Source organism: Catharus ustulatus, chromosome 24 (assembly GCF_009819885.2).
Source record: "Catharus ustulatus isolate bCatUst1 chromosome 24, bCatUst1.pri.v2, whole genome shotgun sequence".
Taxonomy (NCBI): Eukaryota; Metazoa; Chordata; class Aves; order Passeriformes; family Turdidae; genus Catharus; species Catharus ustulatus.
In genome coordinates this window covers 2,397,377-2,417,946 of record NC_046244.1, presented here as the reverse complement: position 1 = coordinate 2,417,946, position 20,570 = coordinate 2,397,377, and the positions used below count along the sequence as shown (strand labels likewise).

The following is a 20,570-nucleotide window of genomic DNA, read 5'->3' as shown; positions in this document are numbered from 1 at the left end:
CCTCTCTGAGGAGCACTGGCTGGGCGCCCTCCCGCCGTCACGGTATCGCGCTGCTGTCCAGAGCTCTGCTCCTGCCGGGTGTCTGTCCTTCTGCATGGCCTTGTGTGCAGCCTGCTGCTGCTGAAGGACACACTGCATGGCCAAGGCACCACTGACATCCTCAGCAAGTGCAGATGGAAGTGAGGGTCACCCCAGGCTGGGTTCTCCTGTGCCAGGCTGATGTGAGGCCAGTCACGCCCATAGTGACACGATGTGTGTGGTGTGGCAGCTCTGAGGGACTGATCCTCTTCTTTACCTGCCCATGCAGTGAGACACCCATTCCATCCTTGAAGTATCTCTTTGGTGGTCCTAGACACTTTTTTCCTGCTTTCCTTCTTCCAAGCATCACCTTGCTTCCCTACAGCCAGCTGGTAAAAGTCATGTGGATAAAGGGAGAGAAGGAGATGCAGGAGAATTACTGTGCTCATTGCTGGAGGAATATGCAAAGGGATTTGCTGTAATGTTCACTGATGGTGTGAGGGAGGGAAAGGATGTGAGTGCTAACTTATGCTCTGTCAGCATCATTAATGTCACCACAGTGATTGAATTGCTTTGCAAAGAGCAGTGGGTGAGGCTGAACATGCCCAGGGAGGGAGAATGAGATAGTTGGGAGTGATGGAAGTGTCCTTGGCCAGGAAAGGGCATGAGGGTGATGTGGTGAAAACAGCTGGGAAAAATATCAGCACTGCCCATGTGCTTGGCTGTGCTGGGCTTGGGCTGGATCCAAGATCCAGGGATGGAGATGGGATGGAGAGCTGGGAAATGTGAACCCAGAGCTTGAAACAGCTGGGGCTGAAGGTACCCGAGACCTAGGTGGATTTTCCAGTAGAAAAGGTGAAGGAAACAGAAGAAGCAAAACATGGTGGTAGAGGTGGGAGTTTAGGGAATGGGAAAAAAAAAAAAAAAAAAGAATTTACCCTTCAGAGCAGACTGGAGAGAACTTGGAGGAGATGTCCTGTTTTTGCTACGATGATCTCAAGTTGGCAGTGGGACATCCAGGAAGGTTCATGAGGAGGAGAGGCTGGGTGGAGATGCCAGCCTGTGAGTTATCAGAGGAATGAGCTAACCAAGGAGAAGGTGTTGGGGACTGAGGATGAGGATCTAGTGCTGGGCCTGTGGGGCTGGAATGGAGCCAAGCACGTGGCAGGATGCAGTGGTGGAGAGAGGCACAGTGTGATGTGCTCTGGTGTGTGTGGGGTGCAGGGATGGCAGAGTGGGCAGAGGGCATTGAAAGAGGAGAACACAAAAATATCTTACTCTGTCTGTAGTCACAGAGAAGCCAGTGTCTCCCTACACCTTGTTTCAGGAGGAGTGAGGCATCTTTATTTTTTCCACTGGAGACAATTCCTTACCTGAGGCTGAAGCTGGAGTGGGGAAAAGAAGTGCTGGAGGAGTGGGATCCACCAGGGGAAGAGAGGAGCTGTTGGAAGTAAGGGTTTTTGGGAGGCTCAGGGATCATTTTCTCCCAATCTACCATCCTCTCTCTGCAACAAGTTAAACTGAACAAAATATCCCTCAATCCCTGCCACCAGAGACTGAAGGGAGAGAAGACATTGGTTTTACCATGAGCATTTGAAAAGGTGAACTTTGAGAACACACAAATGGAGAGCTACAGCTGAAGCAAGGACACAAGGCAGAGTGTACAGCTGGACCCAGCAGCAACCCCTGCTGAAGCCAGCTCCAGACTGCAGGGAACAGTGTGAAAAGGATGCAGCCAATGCTCCTGGCTTGAGGGAAGGACAAGGGACAAGCAAAATGCACTGTGGGCAGCTTGGAGCATACCTGGGTGTTGGGCACTGCATCCCCTCCAGATCCAGCAAACTGCAGCACAGTGATGGAGGCAGAAGGCAGCAGGTCCCTGACCTGGCATCTGTGGGCAGCTCTTGCCCTCTGCCAGCTCAAATGCACCTCGAGCCCACAGGCAGGGAGCTTCCAGCAGCACTCAGGGTAGCTGTGGCTCCTTGGCTGTGGGCATGGCAGGGCAGCACTGTTCTAAGCACATGGATATTGATGGCCTCTCCACAGGAGGAAGACACAGACTTACTGAAATCTAAAACAAGCTGCTTCTTAAGCCAGTGGTGTGTCAGTGGTTAAGGCAGGAGCAAGCTGTACTCCCACTGATGGGAAAGCAGGGATGCTGCCTGCAAACACCAGCACCTCCTGAGGAGAGTCCTGAGGAGGGACAAAGAGAGTTTATGTTCTCTTTGCATTGTCAGGAGGCACCATGTGGGCACCTCTCCTCCTAGCTAAGGACTCCTGGGAGGAGACCAGCAACCATGAGGTGTTTGCAGCACACTGTGGTCTTACACAGCCCAGTGGAGCTGATTTCAGAACAGGAAAACCCCATGGCTGGTTCAGCACAAACTCATTATTTAATAGTCAAAGTAAATATGAAAACACTTTTCTAAACCCCCCTCTGGTGTTGAAACTTACAGTTATGAGAAGAACCAAAGTGCTGCAGGGCCAAACTATCTCTGGGTGGCATTTGCAGGGCTTAGCTTTCACTGCAGCCTGAAAAAATCCCATGTGCAGAGATTATCTCCATGCTGATTTGGATTGTCTTGTTCAGCTTTGGCCCTCTTCCTAGATGAACAAGGAGTAGAAGGCTTGGCCAATGGCCTGAGGTCTGTGACCTCCTCTGCATGAGCTGGGAAGGGAAGAACTGTCTCTAAGGTATTTGAGGATTTGCAGCCTTTGGGGGGCTGAAGAGATGGGACCAGGGGAGGCAAAGCTTAGATTCTCCCCACCCCAGAGATTTAATGCTGCACCCTTGGCCAGCTGAGCCAACTGAGAGAGGCAAACCTTGCTCCAGTGAGGAGATCTCTGGTTTGCACTGAAATGATCAACCCACAGTGCTCACCTGGGGTGTCCCTCCCCACCATCTGGCACATTCTGCTGGAGGTTTATTGGAACTGGTGCTGAGCAGGCAGGACAGAGGCAGCTGGGGTGTGCTGGGGTTTGCCCTAATGCAAACCTCCCTCACCCTACACTGCTTCAAGTCAGTTGTCAGCAGATGGTGCCTGGAGACCTTCCAGTGACCACAGGCTCTCCCCCAGCCCATCACTGCCATGGCACAGATGGGATTTCACATTCCCCCAACCTTTCCCCTCTCAAGGAAGAACAAGAAGACTGCAGGTTTTGCAGGGACCCCTCCTTGGCCACAGCTCTGGGCTTTCCTGGACCCTGCAGGGATCTCCCTCCTCCACAGAAGGACTCAGCACTGCTGACCCCTCACCTGTTGGCTTGAGGTGCCATTTTGAGGTTTTTCTCCACTTCCCTTTTACTTCTTGACTCATAGACCAGTGGGTGAGGGAGAGGGGAACTGGTTCACTTTCCACCTTCCCTCACAGTGCCCCTCTGCTTGTTAGTTCTCCAAATATTTCGTGCTGCAGCCCAACAGCAAGGACTCTGCACTAACCCAGTTCTAGGCAGAGGGAAGCCAGAGCAGGCAGGACAGAGCCTGTCCCAGTGTCCCAGGGAGCAGGACAGGACAGCTGGACCCTGCTGCACTAAATCTCTGTGACCAGGGCACATGGCAGCATCCTCTGGCTGAGATCTTCTCTTGTGCCTTCAAAGGGTGAGACAGTAACAGCAGCAGAGCACCAGCATTCCTCCACCCCCAACAACTGCTCCACTTCACACTTTTGCTTTTATCAGTGTTCAGCAGGACAGGGACTGTCCCCAGTGCCTTCCTGAGTGAGGAGAACAGGCATGGGGAGGAGAAAGAGGAGACCTGTTGTGGGGTGCATGCAAGGTGGGGGCAATTATGGGACACAGGAGAAGAAACCAACTTGGTTTTTCTCCCATCAGCTCCATCAAGTCAGTGGATTGCAGGTATCACTGCCCTTCACTGTGTCCAGTGGAACTGGTACTGGAGAAGAGATGGGAAAAGGGAGCATGGTGGGACCATCATATCCTCCAGCAGCCCTGGGCAGCCACTGAGGAGCTTCTGTAAACCAGAGCAGTCCCTGGAGCTGCTCCAAAATCCATGGCTGCCCAGAAGGCCTTTGAGCATCCCACAAGAAGGAGGTGCAGGAGTGTCTCACACTGCCCTCATAAACTGATCACCCTGGCTGGGCTCCACGTGGAACTTAACTCTTGGAGAACAGTGCCACCCTGTCACCACCTGCCTGTCCCTTGCCATGCACCTGGCTGCACAGGCTGGCTGTGCTCCTTCCCCTCCTGAGGCTTAGCCAGGGCAGCAGTGCTCCAGGATGTGCCTTTAAACAAACAAAAATAACTGTGAAAGAAGATTTCAGATGCTGCACTACCCTTGCCTTAAACACTTGTTGTCAGCAGCACTCCAAAAGCAGCAGGAGCCCATCTGACAGGAGGTCCCCAGACAGCCAGGGGACAAACGTGGCTGCTGGCACAGGACACCAAGGGGCTCTGGCTTCAGCAATAAATACAGCAAAGGAGACAAAATAAAAAAAGCCAACAGTGATCAGAGTTTTTTTTAAACTTTAAATATTTTTTTCTTTAAAATCTGTTTTTCTCTGTGGTTCTGTCTCTGTAAAGAGCTGTGCTCTCCCTTCAGCATCTGGGTCACTTCCTCAGTCCTGGCTGTGGGGCAAGGGAGGAGCAGGGTCAGTTAAAGAGGGGACAGCCGGGTGCATCACCGGCACGTGTGGATCTCCACCACCCGATGGCAGGGTTTGCACTTGACAGAGCAGCACCAGTGGAATTTGCAGCTGCACCTCTCCACAACCTCCACTTCGTCCGTGTGAAAGCCGCGGCCGCAGCACATCAGCTCGCAGCCGTCGATGGCCTTGGAGGTCTTGTTGCACTGCCGCCCACTGGTGCCCAGCACCCCGTTCTTGAGGTCGTGGTCACAGAAGTCGGGACTGGAGTCCAGGTAGACGAGGTCCTCGTCTGTGTGTGGCTTGAACTGGGAGTTTTTGGGCACCAGCACTTTGGTGGATCCAATCTCGCTCTGTTCCACCTCTGTGGCTCCGTCGAATTTCTCCTTGAGCACGTTGCCCACTTTGCGGAAGGGGGGCATGGCTTTCCAGCACGTCTTGAACTCACAGGAGCCCGACACGCCGTGGCACTTACACTCCACCCGCATGTTGTTCAGGATGGCCTGCAGGAACACACACAGGGATGGTCAGCAGGATGGACACAGCAGGGAGGGCACAGTGGATGGGCTGTGCAGAACACGCTGCTGGGTGGGCATGGCATTGAAAGAACCCAAATGGCTCAAGCTGTGGCTGGGATAGTGCAGAGCCCAGCCAGCTGCCTGGGTTTCCTCCTTGCCATTACCTTCCTCCCTGCCTCGTTGTTGTGCAGGTTCATCAAGGCTCTGTTGGAAGAGGCCCCTTTGCTCCTCTCGCGGATGTCGACGAAGGACTGCGAGAACGCCACGCCGTAGGCGATGTTATCGGAGCAGCCCGACCACTGGAAGCCTGAGGCAGAGAGCACACATGAGACAGGAACTACCACCCTGTGGTGCTGCACCCTCCAGCCCTGCTCTTCCTAAAATCCAGCTGGCCTACCCCTCTCTGTCCTGCTGCCCACCATCAGCAGTGTATGGCAACAGGGGAAACCAGGGAGTGTGCCCCTTTGAGCCAGTCACATAGACTAACCAGAGTTTTAATTTTTAAACTTTTCCCTCCTTTCTGGATGGCTCCAGAGAGCAGGTTAGAACTGCAGGTATTTTGGCTACTTTGCCTCCCCGTGCAGCTGCCCCCTGTTCAGACACTCACCCTGCGGGCTGCCCCCCTGCACCGTGCGGTCACAGCCGCACTTGTCCAGCTCGCCGCTGCTGCAGGCGCGGGTCACGGCGAAGGCCACCCCAGCCGAGGAGATGGCATAGACGAACGCTGCCTCCCGTGTCCCTGCAAGGCACAAACCGTGTGGGAAAGGGGCACAGAGGCAACACCAGTAGCAGTTCTTGCTGCACTGCCACATCTCCTCTCCCAACTCTGGTGTGGTGTATAAACCCCCCTGAAAAGCTGGTCTGGAAAAACATGCTGTACAGAGCATAACCCTCCTGAGATGAGACAGCACATGCAGCACCCTCACTGTCCCCACCCCCAGGAATGCTGTTTGCTTAGTGCCAAGCCTGGACTTGACTCATCAGAGACCCCTGGGTGCTGGGAGATGTTTTCAGAAGTGAGGGCCCATTCTTGCAATAGTGAAGAAGTTGGGACCTGCTCCACAAGACTAAAAACATGAATGATGGGTGAACGATAAAACCCAGCAATAGGAGAGACAGAGGCTGCACTGCCAGTGTGGGCAGAGCTCCCCAGAGCTTGTATGGAAGACTGTCTTGCCTTGTGCTTGCAGAGCACCTCTACCATGAAATCTTTCCTGCATCCGAAATAGCTGTCTGCTTTCCACATCCAGGACCATTCCCTGCAGCTGCAGCTCCTCTTTCACAGGGTCCTGTAGCTTGCAATTCCTCCCAAACTACCCTGCAGAACCCTGCTCTGCTCCCTGAGCACCTCACACAACCCCACTGGTGTGCAGGGTGCAATGCAGTCCCAGCTCTTGTGTCCACATGTGTGGTGCCACACGATTGAGAACAGCTTGTTTGGGAAGTTGGGCACATCCCTGGGTGTGAACACAAAGGAGCAGGGATCATCTTCAGCACCACACAAATCCCCACTGTCCTCTGAGGACACAAATGCTCCATTTCTGAGCAAGCAGGGCTGGTATTTGGGGTGGTCCCATGCTTGGTACAGAGGGGGGATGGCTTGTGAGCACTCAGCTTGCCGGTCAGAGAGAGGGCAGCTACTTTGGTGGTCGCATCCCAGACTTTGGTGGCCCAGCTGGCAGTGACTGGGGAGGAACCAGCCAGTGTGGGGACTGAACTGCCTCCAAGTTAATCGAGGTTAATAGTAGGATCATGTTGGTCGGTTTGTGCTGTGGCTGCCTAAAAAGAGACGACTTAGTTTCTGGTATTTCTGGTATTTCCAATCCCTGAACCTTCACAAGAAGAGATCTTCACCCTTGCATTGAGGGGAGGAAAGTCAAATAAGGAGCCAGGGGGATGCTTTGGTCTAGGGGTCCTGGGATGGGAGGTGAGACAGTGCCTCAGAGACAGCGCTGAGGGGAGGCAAGGGATGCTTCAGTGATCTGAAGGGGCTGCAGAAGGGTTTTGCCCTCACTCCAGTGCTCTGGTTTGGTTACAGCCCTGTGTTTCTGGGAATTCAGGGTGCAGCTGGGATCAGAGGGGCTGGGGGCTGCCCTGGCCACACCCAGTCCTGAAGGCTGTGACAGGTGATGATGCTGCCACATCTTCCTGTTCTTCCTGTGCCAGGCAGCACCGAGCCATCCTCCTGACGGTGTCCCCACTGATGCTCTGCTCAAGAGTGGCCACATGCCAGCCTGGCAGCAGCCACTGCTTCAGCACTGCCCAGAGAGAGACTGATTAAATGCCCCATGGCTTTATGGAGTGGGGCTCCTGGGTTTGGTGGGGAAGAGAGGAGACCACAGGGTGACTTTAGGACCTTTGTTCAAACTTCATGTCCTTGTCAATGGGTGTGAGAAAGGTTCAGGAGAGCTGAGGAGCAGCAGGAGTCTGGATATGCTGTACCCATCATAGTGAACAGAGCCCTGCTGAAGTGCACAGGAACCCACCCACCCCAAGATCCAACACTGGATGGGCCATTCCTGACCCTCCACAGCCACCAGTTCAGGGGCAAGCAGCCAAAATCCCACCTGCAGCCCTCCAGCCTGCTTTGCTAGCCATTCCCCCAGCAGCACCACCCCAGCCACGTCCTTGCAGCTCACCTTGTGTCACCACCTTGCCGAAGACGGGCAGGGTGTCCAGCGTGGAGCAGTTCCAGCGGCGGTTGCGGAACTGGTACTGGCACTCCTCGATGGCCAGCTGGGCCCCGCGGCGCACCGAGTCCATCACCTCCAGGTTCCTCTTGCACATCTGCACCTGGCGCTGGATCAAACCCTTCAGCTTCTCACAGGTCTCCTCCTCGGAGATGCTCCCCACTGAAGACAGCTTTGCCAGGTACCTGCCAGGACAGCAGCGCAGTGGGTTAGGAGGAAAGGGCTGGGGGAGCCACGTTCAGCCTTGCAGAAAGCAGGACCTGAACCTCTCAGCCCCTCCATAGCTGAGACCTGCTGCCCAAAGGGGTCACCTTTAAATGTACCACAGCAGTGGCTCTGCAGGATGCATTTCTGGCTGACAGAGAACAAGCCCAAGCAAAACAACCAACCCTCTGCAGCCTAGTCCCTGTCTCTTGGGGAGTCCAGCTGTTGGCTCCCCTTTGCCTCTGTTGCCTGCAAGGAAGATATTTTCAGCGCTGTCTGAATGTGCCTGGTCAGGTCTCCTGAGTATCGGCATATCCAAGTGCTACTAGGAAAAGCCAGAGGTCTCTGAAGTCAGCCAAAACAAGCAGGACAGGCACTTGGCTGCCAGCTCCATCTGCCACAGCGCTCCCACAGCGTGGCTGTGTGCTCATCACCGGCAAACATTGCCCTCCAAACCACTTCCCTCCTGGAGGCTGCTTTTAGCTGCCCCAGACCCCAGCAGGCAGGGATGGCCTCTGGGAGCTGCCAGGTTTCCTGTCACTTGGCATTCAAGCAGGGAAGCAGAATCAGGAGCATGCCAGGGCAAAATTCCACAGGCTGGGCACCTCCTCCAAGAGCCCAGCTTGTGAACAGGGCCATGAGGTCTTTGCTGACTGTCCCTGTGTGGAGGGGACCATGTACTTTCCACAGTGCCATCCCCAGCAGAAAGAGTTACAGAGCTGCTCTTGGGTGGCAGCAAGCAGCTTGAAGAGCAAGAACCTCAAAAGCTTTCAGCATCTCCTTGTCCAGTGTGTGGGCATGATGGTCCCTGCTGCACATCCCAGAAACTCAACCTCCCACCCCTTGTTGTGTTATGGGCATGGTGTCCATACTTGCCCATTTCCAGTTCCATCCTCCTGCCCCAATCTCTGGATCACAGAAGGAGCTTAAGACAGATCCAGTCAGATTTTCCAACAAGGCCATGTGATAATCCAATATCCTCTGCAACTATCAGTGACTGTGTTGGCAGGTGTGTGTATGACAGTCCCTCCTTCCTGTGGCTGCTGTACCTGCAGGGTGTCAGGTGATGGTGGAGCCCTGAGCTGCTGTGGACATGGAGGGTCCCCTGCCTGGGACAGGTGTAACTCACACCTGCACCCATCCACTAACCACACTGAGCTTTGGAACTGCCAGCATTGTCTCACACTGCTGAGATTTACCTTGTCTGTACCAAGGGAAGTGGTAAAAGCAAGTACTGAGCTTGTTGGAAACTTCATTCCTTGACTCTGCATTTCTCAGCCCTACAGAACTTGTGGGGTTTTTTTGTTTGCGTGGTTTTTTAACTCCTCCTCCCAAGTTGCAACATCCTGCAAAGGATTTTTCTTTTGAAGCCCTGCTTGTCTCCAAGAAGTGACTGTGCAAAAGTGGCTCGTGCTCCCTGCCTGTTCCCATGTGTCCCAGGAGCCAGATTTGCTGACTTCAGCCACAAAAATCAAGTTGTCACAGCCTCTTCCTCTCATTAACCCTGCCAGCCTGCCTCAGGAGGAGAGAACAGGATTTTCTCTTCTGTGCATCAGCAGAATTATTCACCAGCTTGGTTTCATGCTCACAACCGGGGGGGCCGTGGGAGCCAGGGAGAGCAGTCTTGGCTCAGGGTGTCCGTGGGGAGTCTGCATGGCGAGATGTCAAAAGTATTCAGTGTTCCCTGTGTGTGATGGTGGAGGCAATGCTGCTCTGACAGCGGGGAGCTGCAGCCTGCTGGGCTTTCTGAGCCAACTGCTGTTAGAGCCTTCATACCAGCAATCATCCTTGCCCAAGGCTGCCTCTCCTCCAAGGGGACAGCCCTGTCTGCAGAACAGGACCTGATGCACGTGGGTGGCTGAAAAAGCCACTGTGGCCAAACTCAGGACTGTCACTGTTCTGCTGGGGTGTCCCCAACCCTGCAGTCCAAGACACTGAGAGCAGTAACTGCTGTTCTCACATGTTGCTGAGCTGGGGTGAAGGCACCAAACCACCTCTGGGAGCTTTGAGGATGCTGAATGCTGAGCACACACAGAGTGCCTGTAACAGCTGTGTCCTCCCAGCTCCAGCCCTCATTCCACTCTGGGCATGGGGAAGATGATACACAGCAGAGTGGTAAGATTCAGCTCAAGACATGTGGGTTATTGATCAGCTTTGAGCCTGGAAGTCAGGAAAACCAGAATCCATCTCCAGTACCAGCCCCTTGTGCTGATTTGGTTTCCCCCTCTGCCAGCAATTGCAGTGGCATTTATCATGCCAGGCAAGCAGCTCCTTCAAAGCCAGGACACTGGTCCTACAGATGAGTCAGTGCCTGCTTTGAGTGCAGACACACAGGCAGAAGGGCTCTGTGACACAGATGTAGCACCCACATTATTATCAGCTCTGCTCAGGATGGGGCATCATCTCCTTTTCTAATATATTTTCCAGCTTGAGATTCTCTGGGCAATGTGGAATAATAAATTCAAAGCATGCATAAGGAAAGTGTGATAAAAGCCTTTCAAGCTTTTCCAAGGAGATGCACCTGATAAGGTGCCTTCCCAACTCACATTTAATGCTGTTTGGGATTATAAAACAAAGGCCAAGGAGGCTTCAAAGATAGGTACAGCCTTCCAAGAACAGGTCTGGTAATTAGTTTTGCAAGGGAGACAAATAAGATGAAACTATCCAGAACAGTGCTCTGGCCTCTCTCCCCCTGACAGGTCCTGTGTCCTATCACCCCTCCTCAGCCTATGTTTGCCAGCCCCTCTGTGGAGATGGAGCCAACTGTGCCCAAAATGTTGTGGCCCCATCGTGCTACCAGTTTGTAACTGCTCCAGCAGAACCATCACTGCTTTCCAAAGGACCTGGTTTTTGATGGGGGAGGAAGCTCCCATCCTGATCCCTGGCTCAGGATGCAGAGGTTGAGGCAAGGATTTAAGGACATTAAACTGTCACATGGCATCTCAGCACAGCACGTTCAGGAGCAGCAGCTGGGGGCTGTCCCCTTCCCCTCTCTGGGGCAGATGAAGAGAGAGGTAAGAGCTGGGAACCATGCCCTGCCCTCACCAGCACTCAGAGATGCTTCCACCTCGTGTTTCTCAGGGCTGTGGAGCCCCAGGGCTGTCAGGAACCAAACCCATCTGCAGCATCCCCCAGTCCCCATGGAAACCTGGCTCCAGTGCTCTGCCTGGTCCTTAACAAGAACTTTGCTCCAAACTTTGTTTCCTTGGGCTCAAGTGGTAGAACCCACAGCCAAAGCCTTTGTCTACCTGCACAGAGAGCTAGACAGGCACAGCAACAAACAGCTCCTGCCCTCTACAAAGCCCCAATGCAGATCTCCACCGTGACATCACATTGGGATTGCTATGCAGAGCTCTAGATTATAATTTAAGTCTCACATGCAGCCTCAAAACAGCCCTGCTTGTGGAAAACAAACCCAAACAATGGCATGTTTTTTCCTTTTCCAAGACTGGGCACAGAACATTTCAGGAGAGAGCTGCTGTCCACATCATTTTTTAAAGTTTTGTCTTCTTGCTTCACCTTGGCCTTGTACAGTTCTTTTCTCCTGCCTTTAAATCCAGGGAAGTCACTTGCAGAACAGACTCCCTCTTAAGAGTCACTGCTTTAGGAGAAAAGCCCTTCCTTTTTTCCCAGACAGATCAGGATTGAAGCCCCATAATTTAAGCAGCTGCAGCTGATGCACTCTGCAAGATGGCAAATAAATAAATCTCAAATCCAGGGAGTTTTGGAGAGGTAGGTGATGTCAGAAGGCCTGCTTAAAAAAAAACTATGACAATATTTTCATGAGGAAGGATAACTGGTGAAATGACAAAGAGACATTGAAAGAGCCACAGTGTCTGGCAGCCAGAGTCAGGAGGAGAGGGGAGAAGATTCCCTGCCCTGGAAAGGTGTGGAAATTTCAGTCATTGACAAATACTCAATTGAGGCAGGTCAGAGAAGATACCCTGGGGAAAGCAGAGATCTCCAGGGTTTCTTTTTTTAATCAAGTGAGTTTCAAGTGTGAACTCTTTGCATTGTCTCATTTTGGGAATATTTTCCTGAAGATGAGAACTTTCAGACCCAGGGCAGTGGCATCCCTATAACACACTCAATAGATGTTCAGAAATCAGGCTCAGAAGCTTCAGCCTGCTCAGCAAATACTCAACCTTCCCACAAGGTTGAGTGGGCAAGGCCACAAAAGGCTTGTCCAAGCCTTAAACTGAAGATGATTCAGCTCTGCTCCTGTGTGAGAGGCAGCAAACACCCCCTGCTTGTGGAGGGGTCAGCAAGCACATCTCTGCCCCCTGAGGCTGCAGGCACAGCCAGCAGTGACTTGGGATTGTCTTAGGGATTGAGACTGCTCAAGCAGGCAAGTTTCTTCTGGGGAAGAACTAAAGGCTTGTTTATAATGTGAAAAATCCATGGGAAAACCCCATGCACCCCTGCATGTACCTGTGTACCCCACAGACAGCTCCATGCAGAGACAGGTTTAAGTCTCACATGCAGCCTCAAAACAGCCCTGCTTGTGGAAAACAAACCCAAACAATGGCATATTTTCTTCCTTTTCCAAGACTGGGCAAAGAACATTTCAGAAGAGAGCTGCTGTCCACATCATTTTTTAAAGTTTTGTCTTCTTGCTTCATCTTGGCCTTGTATAGTTCTTTTCTCCTGCCTTTAAATCCAGGGAAGTCACTTGCAGAGAGACCAGGGTTATCCTGCAGATATGCACAAGTGTTTTATCTTTGCCTGGTTGCTTTCTCCTACCAGGCAGGGTGAGTGAAGGCATGGGAAGAAGTCTCTGGCAGCCCAGAGGATATTCCATGCAGGCCAGAGAGCTCCAGGATTTCTCGTGGTGTCCCACACTGGGCTCAGTGCCACTGTCCCTGTGCCAACAGCACCAGGCTGGTAGGGCACCACATCCAGGGCTCCTCACCCTGCCAGCCTGGGCAGGATTTGTGGGACACCTGCAGGGCTGTCCTTGCCCAGCTGCTGGCTCTGTAGCAGACCTGGCCCTCCCAGGGACCAGGTGTGCCCTCCTGGGATCAGGCATCCCACCTTTCTAAGTGTGAACTATCATTTACAGAACCTGTCTGGGCTCCTTCTTGGAATAAATACAGCTGGTCTGCCTCAGTCCCCCCACCACAGCCAGGGCACCATCTCTTGGCTGAAACCTCCTTTTCACACCTACTCTTCATCTCCAGTGAGCAGCTGCCAGCAGAGTCCTCCAGGAGGAGGCAGTGCTATGCCTACACCTCCACCCTCAGCTCAAGGGTGAGCCTGCACTTCCAAAGCTGTTCCCCATCCCTTGGAGCCCTCATTTATCACCACACAGCCCCAGCAAACAGCCCTGCCCCAGACACTGGTGGTGCCCCCATCACAAATCTCTGGGGACAGTGACATGTCCTGAGCCAGTGCTGCTTTTGGGGCAAAATCTCCACTTGGTAATTGGGAAGAGCCTGAGCAGCCTCTGTTTTGGAAATCTGCTTTGAATGCATAGGAAATTTCCTTTACTTCCTTTCTAAGCCAATAAAAGCTACTCCTGGATTCAGGTCCAACACCCAGGCCTTGCTGCAAGAGGAGGCAAGTGCAGGCCAACCCCTGCAGTGCTCCAGGCTAGACCTGGCTGCAGAAAACCTGATGAGTTTGAAGATTTGATCAGAATTTGCAAATACGTGGCAAAAAAAAAAAAAAGCCTTCTACAGGATTAGTTTGATCCCACCCAACTTTCAACAGACCCCAGGCTGCTCTCCATAGGCCAAGAGACTCAATTACTTTTTCCCCCCAAGTAATTTCATGAAAGCACAATACTGGCTCCAGTTCTGCTGAGCCAGCCAGATGCTGCAAGGCAGCTCCAGGAGAGCCTGGGGGATGTGCCAGGGGTCACCACAGGTGAGAGGTGGGCAAGGCAGAGGTTACCTGCACTGGGTACCCAGAGCAGAGTCCACCATTCAAACAGCCTTGGATGACTGCAAGGCTTTCAAGCTTTCAGAAAAATTCACCAATTATTGTAAGAGCCAGTGTCATTGCAATTGTAAGGAAATACAGAAGAATCTCCTAGAAACTGTTGAACTCCAGGGTTGCTCAGCAATTTCATAATTTTAAGAAAGTGGCTGTAATGCCTTTCTCTACATCTACAAGGATGAATTAATCAAGCAGGCAGTAGCTCTCAGCAGAGCTGCACCAACACTTTTTTGCTTCAATGCAAAAGTCCAGTTCTGATCCATCGAATCACATCAATCCATTGCAAAAAACAGAAACCTGCCTCTTGCTGTTGCTCATGTTTGGAGCTTATCCAGTTCTTCACAGCCTGGTGTGCAGAGTGGTTTTATCTCCCTCCTGTCCATCCTCCCTAGAGTTAGGTTCCGCTGTGAAAGACAGGGGTGGAATTTTACTTGAGGCTTTCTTAGAACAGAAATGCCCATCACCTCTGAGGAGCAGGAGAGCATGGGGCCCTCCTACACCCTGGCAAACACAGCCCTGAAGGGTGTCTGCCAGGCAGGACAGGACCCTTGCTCAGAGACAAGCCAAACTTGTTTGAAACCCAGTGCCAGGACCACTGGGTGCAACCTGCAGGGTTGGACAAGTCCATTTTCATCACTTAGCTAAAATTAGCTGGTATTGTCAGAAGTGGCAAGACCTACAAATAAATAAAAAATAAAATATATTTCCAGCAGTTTCAATTCCCAACCTCACAGCCTTGGTAACGGGTTCCATAGGTTCATGCACCAATGATTTGGATCTCACAGGAGCAATGAAAAAGAGCCCTGAGCATCCCAGAAGTGGAGAGCCACTCATCCAACCCACAGCACCCCTTGAAATTCCTCACCAAACCCAAATGGTCTGGGTGCTGGGACAGCTGTGACTGGGGAGCCTTCCTGGCACTGCCCTCAGAGCAAAAACCAAGAGCAGGGAGAGGGGAGCAGAGCTTGGCAGGAACAGCTCTGCACTAGAGCCAGCTGCACCTGCCATGGCACCTGGAGGGAAATGCTGAGGGTTCCTCACCAGGTGCAAGACAGGAGCATTGCAATGACAATGCCAAGAATCTTGTACAAAGTTAAACTATGCCAGGCTCCAGGTGAAGTGATCTCTCCCCACTGTCAAAGCTGTGGAGACTCACCTGGAGAAATAAAGCCTGGTTTAAAACCAGAATGATGCAAAGGCAGGATCCAGGCATGCTTCCTCTGAAATCCTCTGCATTGCATAATGACCCAGACAAAATGAGCTGCTTTTGCAACATCCCCTCCTAAACTGGCAGAGCTGGGCACAGAGAATTGGGCCCCCTATTTGCAAAGCACCTTGTGATGTTCAGATGAAAGGAGGCCAGGGAAATCCAAACTCCTTTTATCCCTTCCTCACCAGCCCTCAAAAGTGGTTAGAGAGCAGCTGCTTAGCCAGGCTTTTTTGGACCCTCACAGCATCTTCTAGCTTTCCCAGAGCACTCAGATTATTTTTTTTAAGGTTTTAAAAGCCCATCTGTGCTCCTGGCCCTTTAAGCCAAGTCCCAAGCCCAGACAGAAATTTTAAATCTCTGTAAAGACAGAGCTGCTGGTGGTACACCCTGCTCTAAAATGGCATAACCACATCTCAGACCAAGCATGTCCATATGGAGAGCCTCCTCCAGAGCCAGTTTTAGCTGCAAGAAAATGGAGAGAGGCTGCAATGATTCCCAGATAGTTTGATAACCAGGGGGTCTCACCCCTAAAGGACCCTACCCTGTTGTATCTGAAGTTTTCTCTTTCTGTTCTCCCATCATTCAAACCCTCTGAACAGCTAGAGAACAAGGCAGTGGGCCCAGTGCCTGATGCATTTACTGGATACTTACACCCACAACCACTCTGCACATTTTCTAGTCCACTTCTTCATGTGGACTTCCTTCTTTCCAAAACAGGTAAATAAATGAATAACTAACTAACTAAACAACTGGACTGAAAGCAGAGCCTGGCACTCCTGTGCCAGCTGTGGGATCATGCTTGTTTGGCTAGAAGTCTCTAGGAAACACCCTCAGCATCAGGATGGGTTTGGAGCAGACGAGGCCTTGACTCCAAATTCTACCACATCACTGCACATGTGGGTTCAAGAGTCTACAAAGAGCAAGTTGCTTTGAAAAGTAACTCATCTGCTTCCCCTGTGCAAAGCATGGCCCTGAACTCCCTCAGAGATAAAGCAGAAGCCAGAGGCACCTTCCTGTGCACAGCCAACAAGAAGTAAAAGGCTCTATCTACAGCCCTTCACTTAATTTACAAACCTCTGCCTGAAGAGGTAAATCTGAACCTCCAAAGGCAGAAGGAAGAGCAAGCCTGAGGCTTTCACAAGAAGTGGGAACAGAGCATCTCTTCAGATTTGGAGAACAGAGCTTTTCGGATAGGCAGCCAGCCAAGCAGCAACTCCCCAAAGTCAAGGCACTGAGAAAAAACACCTGAGGTTTGCTTCCTATCCGGGGAGAAAGCAGCTTGGTTTGTTTAATGAAAAGATTTGGGAAATCCCTTCCAGCTCAACAGCCACTTGTAGCAGAGTGATCCCTTTGAGGGATCCCTGCATCATCTCCTTTTTACACTGCATGGGGCAGCTCCTCAGCCACCTCTGCATGGCCAAAACGAGCACCTTCCCCACAAAGCCAGGCTTACAGAAAACCAAGCTCAAGCACTGCAAGCAGCATCTCTCCAAAGCGCTGGGGGACTGCGAGTCTGTACAGGTTGAAAGAAGCTTTAGAGCTTTAGGGGGAGAGAAAAAAAAAAAAAAAAAACTCACAACTGAGCTTAATCACTAATCCAGCAGGTTTCTGGAAAAGCAAACTTCACCGTGGGCTGCCATTCCGTGCACACACCTCTGTGCAGAGCTGAGTGCCTGGCCGGGCTGGATCCCTCCCGTGAGCCTGGCCCGAGCTGGCAGTGCCCTGGGATAACTGAGCATGCCGAGCCCACACACGTGAAGACATACGAGGCACACTCATTCCTCGAATATCTGATAATTCCTGGGATCCTTCTAACTCTGTTTATTGCCTCTGGCAGCCTTTGTTTCTGATGTGAGAAGATAAACAATGGGAATTGTCTTAATCCTAAAGGCAAAGAATAAAAAGCACCGAGCGGGGGACGATCCTTTTATCATGATACATTCGCAACATCAAAAAAAGCTGCCCCCCTTCCTTTGAAACGCACTGAAATGGATCTGCTTTTCCTCCCCTGTTGGCAGGAATGAGCCCTCCGCTCTGCGCTGCCGAGCCCCCCGCGCCCACCCTCGCTGTGCCAGCACGGCCGGCTGCACACAGCCCTCCCTGCCTGCACACAGCCCATCTCCCTCCCTCCTCCTGCCTCCCAAACGCTGTCCCAGCTGCGAGCGGCGCCGAGCAGCGAGGGCAGTCCCACCTCAGCGCATCCCGCTCATGAAATCCCCACCTTCAGCCCAGCGCAGCCCAAGCTGCTCCTCTGCAGAGATCTGCCATCATCTCACACAGCTTCCTCAGCAGAACTTTCTTCCTGCAGGAAAAACACTCCCACAGTTCCCAATATACCTTCACCAGAAGCATGACAGCTTAAAAGACCACCTTGATAGCTGCTATGATCCACCCACCAGTTGCTGGAGACGTGTGGCACGCAAGTGGCTCCATCTGGCAAAGGAGGAGGGGAGCAGGACTAAGCACTAACGCATCCCAGGCAGCCACCTTTTCCTACAGCAGGACACTCACAGCGTGCCGCTGACCTGGCACTTCCCCCGGGCATTGGGGAGCATCCTCCAAAAACCACACATATCCCATAATCTCAAAAATCTACAGGCAGGAGGAGCTGGATGCGGAGAGGACTCCTTGCGCGGGGGATGTGCGCACACCTGAGCACCGCGACACTCAGGATCTTTCATGACAACCCTGGGAACTGCTCATCCCGTGCGCTGTACCTGCCCCTGCCCATGGAAATCCGGGAAGGTGAGACGGAGGGAGAGCGGCTCTGCTGGGTGCGGGCACGGGGACCGATGGGCTCCCGGAGCACGGGGAGCAGCAAGGACCAGCTCCCACCAAAGCACGGGCATCAGGAAGAAGCGATGCCTCCGTTCAAAGTTAGGTGGGAAACGCTGTCATGCTCCATCCCCTCTGACCCGGGGAGGGGGAACGGGGGGGTGTCCTCTTCAGAAAGCAGTCCCACCACCTTGGCAAACACGTAGGAATTTTCCAGAACGATTTCCGCCCCTGTTTACCTTACACATTATTTCAGTGTTTGTTCAGCGGGTTCCCGATGTCATCGGGCTCCTGTGCGGCGTGCAGCAGCCCCCCGAGCCCCGTGCTCGTACCGGGAACCGGGGGCCGAGCCTGGGCAGCCCCGCTGGCCGCAGATCCCCGGGCCCAGCACGTTCGGCCGCCCCAGCCCTGCCAAACCCTGCCTGGACCGCTGGCCTCGCGGGGCATCTCGCCAGCACCCAGGCCCCGTTCCGACCCCACGCCCCGAATTTCACCCGCGATCCCGGCGCGATCCACAACTTAAGGACACAAAATGGGACGGGGGGCTGGATAAACAGCCGCACTGCCACCAGCCGCGATAACACACCGCCGCGGAGCGGCTGGGGACAGTCCCCATCCCTGTCACCCACCTGCCCGCGGTCAGAGCTGCAGCCCCACTGCCGTGGCGGGGCCAGGCACCGGCGATGGCCACGGGCTCCCCGTGCCCGCGGGGACCGAGCAGCATCGCTGCACCGGGGATCGCTCCCCGCTGCTGCCCGACCCCGCGGCACCTGCTCCGCGCCCCCGGGGGCCACCAACAAGTGGCAGCGCGCCCGCGTTCCCCCTCCCGCCCCGCAGCTACTCACAGCCAGTTGCTGGCGTTGGCCGAGAAGGTGGCGAGGATGATGAGCAGCAAGGAGCGCAGAGAATACTCCGGGCTCATCCTGGAGGGCAGGCGGGGTGAGATGCGCGGAGCCGGCAGCGCCCCCGCCGCCCCGCGCCCCGGGCAGCCGCCGCCGCAGGTGGGCGCGGGCAGCAGCGGCGGGCGCTGCCCCGTGGATGCTCCCGCGGCCGCCGCTGAGCCCGACTGTCAGCGCGGCCGGCCCGTCCCGGGATGGAGCGGCGGGGCCGGGGGCGGGCCGGGGGGCGGGGGCAGCCCCGGGGGCCGCCCCGGCTCCGCCGCTCCCTGGGCGGGACTCGCTGCCGGGGACACCCCCGGGGCGGGCCGGCGGCGGGGAGGGCACCGGGGAGGGCAGCGCGGAGGGCAGCGCGGAGGGCAGAGGGGGTTCTGCCGGTGGGGAGGGCGTTTGGAGTTTGTCCGGCGGCGCGGAGGGCAGCGGGGAGCCGGCAGCGATCCCGCATTGCTGCTGCTGCTGCTGCTGCTGCTGCAGCCACCGAGCGGCACCGCCGGGTGGGTTCGCAGCCTCGCACACGGGAGGGCGGCGTTTTCCGCGTTTGCTGGTTTTTGGGGTAATTTCCTGGTGGCTGTGAAGAAACAGAGCTCTGAGATGTGCTGGTGCTGCTCGGAATGCATCGCCCAGGCTGCCTTCCTCAATAAGCACCCCTTTGGCTGGGAGCGATTTCCGAGATTCCGGTTTCTGGGGATTCACTGTAAATGCCAAAGCGCGTTTGAAAATTCGCAGCTAAGGAGAGGGTTCGGGGCGGGTTCTGTCAGAACAGCATTTGGAACCAGAACAGGGTCGAGTTTGCAAACCCCCTTGGCACCTCAGCGAGGGCTGCCCATGGAGAGCTGCCAGGCACAGCGGCTGGTGGCAGCCTCCAGAATGTGCAGATGGAGGGTGATGCTTCACCAGATATCAAGGCTTAAATTCACCTCTGGAAAAGTCAACTCTTGGGAAATCCAAGGAGCATGGCTTAACCACGCCGAGGCCAAGAGATGTGGTGGGGATCCCTCTGTGTGCATCCATGCCTCTGTCTATTCATATGGGCACAAATGACTTAATTTAAAGCCAGGAGCAACATGAGCTGGCTGCTTGGTGTGAAATCCAAGATCCCAGGCAGCCACAACTGTGCACCAAATCTCCTCCTGACAATGTTGTTACTTAGGTCCATTACTAAAACCTCTTGCTACCATCTCTAAAATCTTGCCAAGCTGGTTTGGAGCTATTCAAAATTCCCTTTGTCTTTTCAACTTCGTTTTCCTGTAGCTGGGGTACGCTTATTCAAAACACTGCAGCTTGTGCTGGGCTGCACATATGCCTGTCTAACTTTATTACACCTACTTTAAAATCTCTGCATTAGTTCCCTGTCAAAGTGAGGATTTAATTTCAAAGTGCTTTGACTTATATTCCAGCTCCTGACAGGCAGCAGCCCACCCTCACCTAGTCATTCATCTGGCTTTCACATCCTTGCTGATTATCCGGGGTGAAAGCGGGATGCTGGCTGCTTTGCTGCTGAATTGGAGGTTGTTGCTGTGAGCCCTGTCTGGGTAATTCAGTGCAACTGGAGCTGATTAATCTGGCTCATCATTTGAGACAAAGCTGATGCCTTCTGTCTTCTAATTGCTCAGGGTGTTGAGTGAACTTGTCAGGAAGGCAAGAACTAATTGAGAGGCTAAGGGGAATGAGAGGTTAGAGGGCTGTGGCTGGCTGGCCAGAGCCACGTGGGTCCATGG

General features: G+C 53.7%; 1 protein-coding gene across 2 annotated transcripts; it reads right to left on the bottom strand.

The window, feature by feature from the left end:
- Positions 1 to 4,288: 4,288 nt before the first annotated feature.
- Positions 4,289 to 19,034, bottom strand: WNT4 (Wnt family member 4). 2 transcript variants are annotated; one of them, XM_033079851.1, is made up of 5 exons: positions 18,802 to 19,034; positions 7,777 to 8,012; positions 5,745 to 5,876; positions 5,302 to 5,444; positions 4,289 to 5,122 (listed from the first exon to the last, which is right to left on the bottom strand). In XM_033079851.1, the coding sequence occupies exons 1-5, from the start codon at positions 18,876 to 18,878 to the stop codon at positions 4,655 to 4,657; spliced, it is 1,056 nt and encodes a 351-aa protein (XP_032935742.1). In that variant the 5' UTR covers positions 18,879 to 19,034; the 3' UTR covers positions 4,289 to 4,654. The 2 variants fall into 2 exon arrangements, with proteins under 2 accessions (XP_032935742.1, XP_032935743.1); XM_033079852.1 differs by lacking the exon at positions 18,802 to 19,034 and adding an exon at positions 17,403 to 17,471.
- Between the last annotated feature and the right edge of the window lie 1,536 nt (positions 19,035 to 20,570).

Bases quoted from the DNA above. Each gene is read 5' to 3' on its own strand.
- WNT4 (XM_033079851.1), bottom strand. From the start codon at position 18,878: ATGAGCCCGGAGTATTCTCTGCGCTCCTTGCTGCTCATCATCCTCGCC. The intron at 8,013-18,801 runs GTGAGTAGCTGC...CTGTCCTGGCAG, and splicing joins GCCAACGCCAGCAACTGGCT to GTACCTGGCAAAGCTGTCTT. The intron at 5,445-5,744 runs GTGAGTGTCTGA...TCTCTGCCTCAG, and splicing joins GCAGGGGGGCAGCCCGCAGG to GCTTCCAGTGGTCGGGCTGC.